The sequence below is a fragment of the Colletotrichum aenigma genome (genome assembly GCF_013390185.1).
Source record: "Colletotrichum aenigma strain Cg56 chromosome Unknown KSG_Cg56_contig10, whole genome shotgun sequence".
NCBI lineage: Eukaryota > Fungi > Ascomycota > Sordariomycetes > Glomerellales > Glomerellaceae > Colletotrichum > Colletotrichum aenigma.
In genome coordinates, this window is record NW_023500916.1 from 1,445,723 (window position 1) to 1,457,168 (window position 11,446).

General features: G+C 51.5%; 1 protein-coding gene across 1 annotated transcript; it reads left to right on the forward strand.

Moving 5' to 3' along the window:
- Positions 1–5,651: 5,651 nt before the first annotated feature.
- Positions 5,652–5,840, forward strand: CGCA056_v014272 (uncharacterized protein; the record flags this gene model as incomplete). The annotated part of the gene is made up of 1 exon (XM_037329514.1): positions 5,652–5,840. One exon carries the CDS (start codon positions 5,652–5,654, stop codon positions 5,838–5,840), a length of 189 nt encoding a protein of 62 aa, XP_037171480.1.
- Between the last annotated feature and the right edge of the window lie 5,606 nt (positions 5,841–11,446).

An 11,446-nucleotide genomic window follows, 5' to 3' on the forward strand; every position in this document is an offset into this window, starting at 1 on the left:
ACTCTTCCGGACCCCAACCCTTCCTGACAGCGACGAGCCTTTTACTCTAACCGGACGATGCTTAAACCACGCAGCGGATCATGAGACGGTTTCTGGGCGAAGAGGGAGGCTGGATTGGGACGGTGGAGGGAGGGAACATTGGAAAATGCAACGTCAGGTTCGTCTCGAGTTTCTGAAACGGGTTACAGAGCAGTGCCCCCCGGTACCAGATCTGGCGGTTCAATGGCTCCTCGAATACGAACGGCTCGTACGCCCCACGATTGCTTCGGATCGCTCCGGGCGGAGCCTTTGGGGCCATGCGAATTCTCCGTGGGAGGCAAATTGTCGTAGCGGTTCATTGGGGCGCAAGAGCGAACTTTCACTCAGGCAGTATGCAGTGTCTTCAACATGGAAACAGTACTTAGTGTAGTATCACGACATAGCATCACGTCTAAACCATTCAATTCATCATCTCACTCATCTGAACGGGCAAGATTCATCAGACTGCGCCAAGACGTCATCGCAACTCTGGCATCCTGGGGGATGCCAGCCACATTACAAAGTCGCCGCAACTCCCGGCAATTCCTGCCGGCCAAGACGTATCGGATCCACCAGCCCCCCTCGCATTGTCGCCCATGCCATCCCGGCGGGATGCAATGCCCTCGGCAAAACTCGCTCGTTTCACCAGGAGCCTCCGGTCCATGAGTTTGCTGCCCGGACAGAGCATTGGTTTGGGAAGACTTCTCATTCTCGTGACCCGTGTCATCCGCATGGTCACCGTGTGTGTGCTTTCTCTGAGACGAGATTCAACAGACTCGCGGCAGCAAAGTAAGAGGAACCAACGGGTCACTCGTCAAATCAACTAACGAACTCAGAAGATGCCGTTGTGTTCATCCCTGCTCCATCCAAGCCCGCCGATTCAAACATCATCGCCGCTGAATCCGTGGTGACATGTAGACCGTCAAATTGTATTCCGGTGATTCTTGCTAGCCGGGCAATATGCCCTATAACTTTAGCCAGCGTACCCAATAACAAGGACGACAGTAGTAAAGGAAGCGATAGGGGTTGTAATAAGGGTTAGACGATTGACTGCGACGATGGACGACGATAGGGGCGAGAAGAACGATATGGACGACATCAAGAATGAGAAAGAGGATAACCATTCTGTTCTATTATACCATCTCTTCATTCAGTTCTACCTGAATCGACCTATTGAAAGGAACAGGGAGACGGAAAGGGGCTTTGATTTGTTGCAGCCGTGGTAGCCAAACTTGCGAGACCGCAAATAGCCTACTCAATACAGTGCTGATGGCCCGTTCGCCTGTTTTGTCCTTCGAGCCTGGGATATCCAGGTGTGTGATGAAAGGTGGTAGATGGTCTAGAAGCTCGCCTCTGAAGCACCACATCCCGATATGTAGCTTCTTCAAGAATAGGAACTTTGCGAGTGTCGATGCCAGATACACTAACGGACAAGCAACACCCTCGGTGCCTTCGATGACCAAGGTAAGTGACTGCAACCTGAGAGACAACGGCTGCAGACATTCGATCACCTGGCTCGGCAGCGGTTCAAGCAACTCGGTGTTTCTTCCGGGCTCAAACAGATCGTGGTCGAGCTCTAGGCTGAAGTGGACAACGTTTGGCAAGTGGTTGATGAGACGAGCCAGGTTGTCATGGAAGATGATGACATCGCGAAGACTGAGATTGGTAATGCAATTGCCATCAAGCAGAACACCTTGTGGAACCTGAAAGATCCGGCACACTTCAGGGTAAGTGGTTCCGTTGATGTCGACTGCCGAGATCCTAGCCCAAGTGACGAAGTTCACTATGCCATCCAAATCGAGCTTCTAGCGCCATGGGCGCAGGAGGCTAGACCTCCAAGCGAACAGCTTTATGTTTGGGAAAGGTTTATTGTCTTCGTATTGCTGAGAAACAGGATTGATGGTCGCGTCGCCCATGCAATCCCGAACGATGTCAAGGATGTCTGCCTCAATGTAGAGCGAGATGTATTCCACCGCGTGCCGTGTGAATTGAAACACCATAGCGAGTAGAGCAGCGCAGGCCAGATTTGCCATCCGTATTTGTTCACGTGTGTGCGGGCATCTGGGGGCATCGGGGGATGGCGTCGACCCGGTGAGAAACTCCTCGAGTGCTAGTCTCAGCTCTTGAGACAGTGAGAAACCTAACCTCGAGGCAAATTGCAGGAGTGCTGTTGCCTCTTCCGACGACCATCCCAAAGTGTCCTTGTCAATCGGTCTGATTGCCAAGTACAACTCCTTCATGGTAACAAAATCACGGAAGTTCGGGTCAACTGCTCCCATGACGTAAAGAAGATGAGCTAGATCCGAAGGTGCGGAGAAGTGGAGGATCTCAAATTGGTCGCAATTCAAGGGCCAGAGCTTGTGCTCTGACTTGAATCGCCGCCGCCGGCTCCTGTGTAATGACGGCTCGTATTGAGAACTATCGAAGCCATAGCTCCTTTCGTTGTTCTTGGGATCTGGTACGCCGAATCCGTACCCGCGGACTCGTTGCATGGGTGCAAGATCGTCGGAGGTTGTCTCCACGTCGAGAAGTTCCAGGGGCAGAGTGATGAGACGAGCCATGTGTACGTTGTAGAGACAATAGCGTTGTAGTTTGATGTTGAAGTGACTCTAGTATGTGCGGTCTATTGATTAACAATGAAAAGTGCTATGCTGTTGAGATGTTGTCGTGGTTGTGGGATGTTTGTGTGACGTTGGGTTTGCGGACGGGAGGGCGCGAAAAGCACAAGATGTGCGGACCGAAAACGGCGGGGCGTCGAGCTTGCCACAGCCCGCAGAAGTGCCTTGCTGGTTTGGTCAGTCGAGTTGGCAAACACATGGCAACAGAAATCCTCGCGGGGCAGGGCATCGCAAAAGCACAAACGTCCCGGCAAAGCGCAATTGTAAGAGGGGAGAGCAGCCGATCGAAACCTAGCCAGAACCAGCTTGCAGGTAACACGAGAAGGAAGCTGCGTCTAAGCAAACGGCAAAAAGAGTGTCTTCCAAGTTTGGGTGGAAACCAGGAGTTTGTATGGGCAGAAGTGTGGGAAGGAGGTTGACGTATGGCCAAAATACCCAGTGATGGAGCGCATAAAAAGAATCGGAACTTCCTCCTCCCTCCCAGATTCTTGGACACCATCATCGCACACCTTCCGCTCCTCCCAGGGAAGCAAGAGCACTCTGGCCAGCTTCACCTCCCGCAGCATGCAGCTGTTTCTGGGTGGAGAGCTCTGGTATCATTGTTCTTGCCGTCAACATCTCCATTGTCCTGCTTCGTACCCCATCGTCCCTACCCGGCTCCTTCGGTATTGTCCTTGTCGCCTTCGGTATCGCCCTGGCCGTCTTCAGTGTCACCCTTGGTTATCCTTGTCTTTCTCATCTACCTGGACATCAAGACCTATCCTATCGCCAGGGACCTTCCACATATTGGGTCTTCCACACATTGGAACTCGCCCAACCAGGCTCAAATGGTCCTCGACTCGATTCGCGCGCAGGCTCCCTCCGCCAGACCGCTTACCCTGCCAACCATGGCCCGCAACCGGCTCACTGGCCATGTCTTCCACAACTTCGACCGCGCCAATTGTGCCGCTTTCAGTGCCACAGGCGCGTTCCACTCCGAAACCCTCTGTCTACACTAACCCGGAAGGCGATGCCGAATCTGGAAGCGACAAGCACATCACGCTGGCCAGCAACCACGATCCTACGCTGCGATGTTCTCAACCTGCCAGACCCTTCCCTTCCTGAGCCGGCGCACCTACCACAAATATTCCGTGTTGCGGAAATAACAACTCTCGTAGCCCTGGTGTGTGGCCTTGCCACTTCGGCCGGTGCGCTGAACGCACTGGAAGCATCTGCGCAAATGAAGAGGTTCAGTGTCGAATTTTTTCCCGTTGTCATGACACAGACGCTGACTTCTTGTTGAGAACATAGTCAAGGACCACGACAACAATAGGACTTTTCATGCGAAACCTGCCACAGATGGCGGATTTCCTGAGGGAATTTCGGGGATATCACAACCAACGATGCTAGCAAAAAAGGCGATGCTGCTGCCATGTTCTGTATTCATGCCACCCCCACCTCGATTCCCTCGTGCTCATCCTCGTTGCGTCTCTTTTGACTTCACTAGGCTTTGCTCTTGGTTGGCAGGATTCTCTCCGTGCCGAGCTGTTGGCTGGCCCAATCTTTCAGACACTATATGCCGCCAGACTCCAAGGAGCTACGTAACACCGTCCCTTTCGACTGTAGAACTTAGTTTCTCAGCCTTTCCGTTTTGGATAGTCGCGGGACGGCTCATGAGAGACCTTGAAGGCCATGCATAAATCTCGCAGTACACGACGTCACAATGCATAATTCTGGCACAAGAGAACAGGTCTATTATCCCGAATTTCATCTATCGATTAATTTTTTATATGATCCCTACTGTAATCCTATGAAATACCCGAGAAATGTAGCAGGATTTAGTTCACCCTGTTCTGTAAACACACATTCACATTGCTTTTGTATTTCTTTGTCTTCGATCCCTCTGTGTCAACAACATGACACATTGACGACGAACACTACACCGTGATTGACCTCGTTCGCGCTCTGAGAAGATCTGAAGCTCCGGGGCCATGCAGTCTTATTCGGTGGTACTCAATGGTCATCCCATCTTCGATTATGGCCAGATGGAGATTCTTCGGATCGCCAACGACCAGGCGGCGCGATGGGTACATTTTGAGGCATCTGTGACAGTCCGTCCGGCCGCAAGTCCTGCTTATCATCCCCCAGTCCACGAACAAGACCCCGAGACCATTCCGGCTGTGGAAGCACCACAAACCCCTCAAGTACAGGTGTTCGGTCGTGTGACAACCAGAAGTCCGTTTCCATGGCGGATTACAAGTACCGCGAGCTTTCTGAGCTCAATGATCAAGGCCTTGCAGGGACCAAGTACTCTGGAGTATTCGGAACTGCCGGCTCTCTCGACCTCTCGCACCTCTAGTCACTGGATTGAGAATCTTGGCTCCTTTGATCAGGATAGCCACACCTCCGGTCCAACCGGATCTGGTATCAAGGTCGATTCTCTTCGCAGCAGGTCTCCTAGAGCCTTTTATATCAATTTTCAACCTCGCCACAAAATCGGCGATAGCAATGCTCAACACCATGAGGCTTTTGAAATGTCAATAATGACAACAACCAACCCCGGGTCCGCAAATTCTTCGAGACTTCACTCATGCCTGTCTGGTTTTGCGGACAAGTATAGTGCCTATCTTCATTCTGAAGGTTCCAGCCGCCCATTGGTTTATTGCAGACAACAAATCGCGTGTGGCCTGGGAGAGTTCAGTTGATTCCGTGGTCTTTGCTCGCACCCTATCAGTCGCTCCCCTACAGCGACATCTAGATTAACCCATAATACTGGGGAGAGAGAACTTCGACTAGCCAGACATTATGGCTGTCGGTATATTAGAGCAGACCGTCTCCATCGTCAAGCCCTAGTGGAGGATCAATCCATGTCTTTGGCATCTAAGTATAGGGGAAGTTAAAACCCTCCTAGGTGCAGGATGAAGTGAATCATTTCCTGCTGACGAAGGAGGTCCTTGAGATTGTACCTATCGACGACGCAGGAAAGAGGACCCTTCTACCAACTAGGTCACATGACAGGTGCGTCTCTTCCGCGCTATGGTCGACAAGCAGCGGGAGGCCACGAAGGCGTTGGCCACTGGCAGCCTTGCAGTCTTCAACCAGAATGACGGCTTCGCTGACGCCTTTGAGATGGCTCGGCGTCTGGGCCCCAAGGTCCGTCGATCTGGGGCCCAGGGCAAGGTACAGACGTGTATTTACTGTTACTTTGGCTGCACTGATAATTAAAGTGCCGTCGCCATCTCAAGAAGCAGTACGGCGCCGTCATGTGGCCGACGCCTGGCTGCTGAGCCTGGTCGGGATTATTTCGGCAAGTTCAGACCTGACTTGATAGCCATGTTCAGGCTCGAAGCTCAGAGCGTTTTGAGTCTGCTTCATTAAATCAAATGTCTTTGGTAGATGGGACAAGATTTATGAAATCTTCCACGGCATTTCTTCAACCGGGGCCCTCTAATAGTGACCCATACGGGCTGGAGAAACAGTCGTTCGCAAGGGATCTGACCTTCTATTTGTGCGGGCACTGGTGAACACTCCCAAGTCAAAGCGTCCTGCGAATGCGGAATAACAAGATGTGAAGCGCTGTCTTCTGTCTAACCGGAAGAGTTGATTGAACGTGCTCATATACCTTCATCATGGATCTCTATCTCCCAGAGAGCCATAATTGTATTACCCTCCATCCGAACTTACCTTTCATCGAGGAGTTCGGCAAGGCCATCGATTGACGACACTATAATCCGGGCCCCAATTGCCACGAAAACTGACCAGGACCCAAATTAGCGGGTCTCCTTTTGCAAGGCGGTCCGAAATAACGTGCCGAGCCACGGCATTTAGGACTTTTGAAAGACTCCCGGCCAAATGGATCCCAGGCTCTGCGGGTTACAAGTCAACAAACCGATTTACAATCGAAATCCGAACGCCAAGCGTACACCCGAGTGACGCTGGAGACCTGTGCCGAGGTTAGAGGCTACGTTCGTTACCTATCCGAACGGGGTTCTTGTCTCGTATAGCAACAGAGCTCGAGGCAGTTTGGTTTTCTACTTGCTTATGAAAATTAGAGACACGCACGTCATCGTCCAGACCTTGGAAGCTGCAGCGGTCCGGCGTGCGTGGGAGGTGCTACCGAACGTCAACGTATTCCCCTCAGAAGACCTAGACATATTTCACATACACAGATGCCCAAAATGGGTCTCAAGTTGGTGCAGATGCTGCCATGGGTGAACCCCGGGCCTCAAACATCATAACATCGACGAGGTCTAGAACTCTGCAGATGGTTCGTGTGTCACTCGGCCGTGCGGGACAACTTCGTACTACCAAGCATGAGTTCATCGATATTATCAATCGCGGTTCTGCAACACGGTAACCAACGTCACCGCACTGTCTGGCGGATGAGAAAGCTCGCCAAACACATAATGTTAGCACCAGGCATCGATAGAAGGGACGCCGACAACGTGCGCAAAGGTGATCAGCGGTCTTCGTACCACGATGAGGCGGCAAACCTCTGGCAGCGATGTAGTCCGACACAGTGTTGTTTTCGTCGCGAGCTTCATCACTTACAACCCGGGGCCTTATACAGCGACTGATGTTGATTATCCTTGATTCTGCTGGTGCTATTTGCACTACCCCGTTCACATCTCACGAAGAGACACATGCAACGTACAGGGATGCCCGTCCCGGGTCTCGAGGCATTGTGGGGAGTAGGTGCCCGGTACCACGAAGGTGAAGCGAAAGTGCTGTCTGCTTCATCCTACTAGCTCAGTTACCACAGGTAATGCCATCAAACAGTATATCCGGGTCCTCTACAGGCAGAACAGACGAAAGAGTTCAACATACGCTGGCTATGCTACAGTGCCTTTGGCGAGGAGGACCGGACATAACCGTTATCGTCATGGTCGTCTACGCTCATCATAGTTCTTCTGCGCCGTGGAACAGCTTTCGGTGCTTGCTGCATTGTTCTCAAACCGGACTCCTTGGGCTACCTGAGACACTGGCCAGAAAACTCGCACGTCAGCCATTGGTGTTGGCCTATGAGAATTGACATCGACTCATGTTGCCTGGGCCAGGCCGCTTCAAGGCGGGAGCTGCGGATTTCCGAGCACTAAAGCTTCTTCTGGATCTTCCCGGCCAGCGTTATCAGGCTACAGAACCGGCATCATTGCCTTTCTCAAAGCCCAGCCGTATACATGAGGCTGGCGGTTGAGAACGGAGGCATCGATATGCCTGGAGGACTTCAGCCAAACTCAGACCACGGCCACAGCCAGTGGATCCGACAAAGTTCTCTATGGTCCACTTCGATTTTCATACGGATAAGCGGCCTAGAAACGCAGCCAGTTGCGCCGAGGTACCCATGTCCAAATTCTGCGGACTGCCAATCAGGGACGACCCCTAAGGCAATCAAGCCGCCGGAGAAGACATGACGATGATAATGTCAGTATGTCACTTTTGGCTGCCTGGACAGTGCATACGCAGGACAGTGATAAGGACGACGAACGAGGACAGCCGATGAAGCACACCAACAAGAACAGCATCGAGGTCCTGCATGGCCTCTTACCAGCCTGTTTGGCTCCTTATGTTTTTTCAATCCCCGGGCCCTATGCCAAAGCCTTCGACCCACTTCACGAACCCTAACTGTTCGCAACCTGCTTTGGCAAAAGAATGGTAATGAGAACACAGAGCCAACCGGCAGTGGGCTGGTTGAATTTCACAGCGATATGCGATGGTTGCTATTGCCCTCTCCATGCTCTTCAAAGGCAAAAGTTCTTCGGTTCGATGAGGATTGCGCAGGTTTCAAGCCGTTCTCTGCGGGTACAACAAATCACGCACGTCCTCATTCGAGCTGTTACGATTCTGCAGCAGTATGAGACAGCCTCGAGCGAGGGCGGGACGCGTTCCTCGTCGTGACGATTTAATAACGCAAGCACAACCAAGTGCAAATAAACAAACGTTTCATTCTAACCCGAAAGGGGCTGTAGGATGTCGAGAGAGACGTCCCACCTCTATTACGGTGCGTACGGCAATTCGACACCTTGAGATGCAATGGGATGAAGCATAGCGCTGCATTATCCCTACACACATATGAAACTTACGCCATAATACATTCCCGGGCCCTTGGAGGGCTGTGAGTTTCAGCCTCATCATTGAGATTAAATTTCATTTGGTTGAATGCGATCCCGGTGCAGAACACAATGGCCAGGGAAATGGGCATGGATCCCAACCTGCTTGAAGGGTCAGGACAACTAGATGTCAGCATTCCAATTGGTGCTCATGACAGGCTTTCTTCCGCTCTGAGCGTATTGCTAGAGTCGGTCTTTTCGATATCCGGCTGAACTCTGGGACCTGAGTCAGATGGATTGCAATGTTGTCAGTGGAGATCACATTCCAGATCTACATAATTGCCTATCTAGACTGAAACTCGATGTAGATGGAGGAGGCATTGGGGCTGGATCCCACGGATTTCAACCCACGGACACGTCCACCTGGTCAGTTGGCTTTTGCTAATAAGTACTTGGAGAACAATATCTCATCATGGCTAAGATCGATAGCCCTCCAGGTTTCAACGTTTGGCATGCACTTGGCTTGACGCCACCAGCTGCCACATCAAAGGATATCGCATTCACCTCTGATCAAAATCGCAAAGCCTGGCGTGCAGAAAGTGATTTAGAGGAGATCGGCCAGGAGGAGTTCACTCCTTCTTCCAAGTCCCACTCGCAAAAGTTTACCAAGGACAAAGACGGCGAAATCATATCAGCTTTCCGGTAGTACGTCCCTCGAATTGTTCCGGCACATGTGGACGGCCGCCCAGAGAGCAGGATTGAAGACCATCTAAACTTCGATCGATGGCGATGAGCATGACACGAGCACGATTTATTATTGTCTTGCTCAACCTGCATCACGACCATCTATCTATAGTCTGCGGAATAAACTGGGGGAAACCAACTGGAACACTCCTGGGCAGATATTTCCAAGCGGATTCTGTAGCCGATGATAGATTGGGAGGCTCAGACCCCGTCGGCGCCTTTGTCACTGAAGCTAACGCATGGGGCGAACACATTGTAATCCAGTGGTACACATCAATCCCTCAAGGAACTCGAGATGTGGAGACAAAGAATGCAAGGTTGGCCCCCGGTTCATGTATGGCATCATCTTGTGGCAGCATCCCTAGGTGTTCTGCATACATTTCTTGTCGCTCAAAAATCTTCTTCGGCGACATTCTCACCTCATTGTTGGCCCTCGAGCCCCGGGACAAATTCATTCACCCACGATGATGAAGTCGTCTGCAGCAGGAGCTACAGGTGTTTCTTGATAGTCCACCTGTGTCTAATGAGAAGCAAACCTGACGAAGAAGCTTGATTCCTTATTGGGGACATGCAATTACACTAGATCTGTCAATCTCTTCGCTGAGACATAAGTTTTGAGCGAATGCTGCCGGAGCCAAGACGAGTAACAGTCTTGGGATGAAGTATCCCGTGCTCACTTAGCTCGGTGGTATGTTTCGGTGCACACCATAGCATCTCATGCCATGACTACTCGCAGAGTCGGCCTTCCACAGTGTTTGATCGGATGCTGAGCCGGAAAACGTTGGCGGCGGGGAGGAGCACATTCTGGACGCAGCATTCAGATTGTGCGTATCCAGTGCACCTCATACTCCGCTCGGACCCAGCATTGAGGTTGTAGAGGATTCTCGGCCACTGTTCACACGAGGACATCAGGGAGCTCTCAACTATCCGACAGGCGCCAAGGTCGGGACCAAGGACATCTCATATCCTGACTGTGTTGTCGTCTTGGTGGATATCATTGTAATCAAAATTCCCCACCAAATGTGACGAGGACATCGACTAGCATGCCGACCAATGTTCCAACTGGCATACCGACTCCTGCGTCTGTTCCGGTTCGAATCGCAGTCAACTATGGAACGATGAACGTCCTGAATGGTGCTAGGATGCAACAACAGCACACGCATATGGCACATAGTGTACCTTTCAATGGTGATCGAATGCAACCGTGAGTGGGTGGATAGCTGTTGTGTGATTTACTGCATCGACCTCGAAGGAATACTCGTGGCGATCGAATTGACTACCATTTCGTTGCAAAGAGGAAAAGTCTTTCCTGGGCCTTTCTTCTCAGCTTGTCTACCATATTAACCAATCGCTGGGCTTCAGTAATACCCACCTCCCCAACAAGGGCTGGGTATTCACTTGGCGTGGTCGCGAAAGCAAGAAGCTGGCTAATGTCTGATATCGCCCACATATTTGAACGGAACTGGGAAAGATAGGGAGCACAAGATGTGTGACTCTGGCTCAACATGAGGCTGCATGCGCGTTGAATACTCTGGGGGAATGCAGCACAGAGAAAACTGATTTGCGGCAAGCAATCCAGGCGTGTCGCAACACGCCGTCACCTCTGGGTTGTAGGCTGCAATTATGTATACTTCTGCCGCCAGAAGAAATCAACCACGCGGATAGCTGCTGCATGGCTGCTCGAGAGCATCTTCGTGGCTCTTTACTACTCGGTAATATATTCAATCTTATCATGAACCTCAAGGTTGCTCGGGCCCGAAGGTGTTCAAAAGACTGTTTTTCGGGTGTCTATGGAAACATTCAGAGCGCCACGAAAGCCGGCTTTGCCGTCAACAAGCGGTGTTGCCATCTCCTCCAAATCAACTCGCCACGGCCTGTCTGGCTCTCTGCCGCCCAATCACAACTTCATCTCTTCCCGCATGCACCTCGAGTTCACTCGGGTCCAGAGCTTTGGAAAAGACTTTGACAATTTCTGCAATTCCCAACAGCAGATACTTTTGTAAAGCTTTGGTCTACGAGGCTCAATTACCAATGAGATTG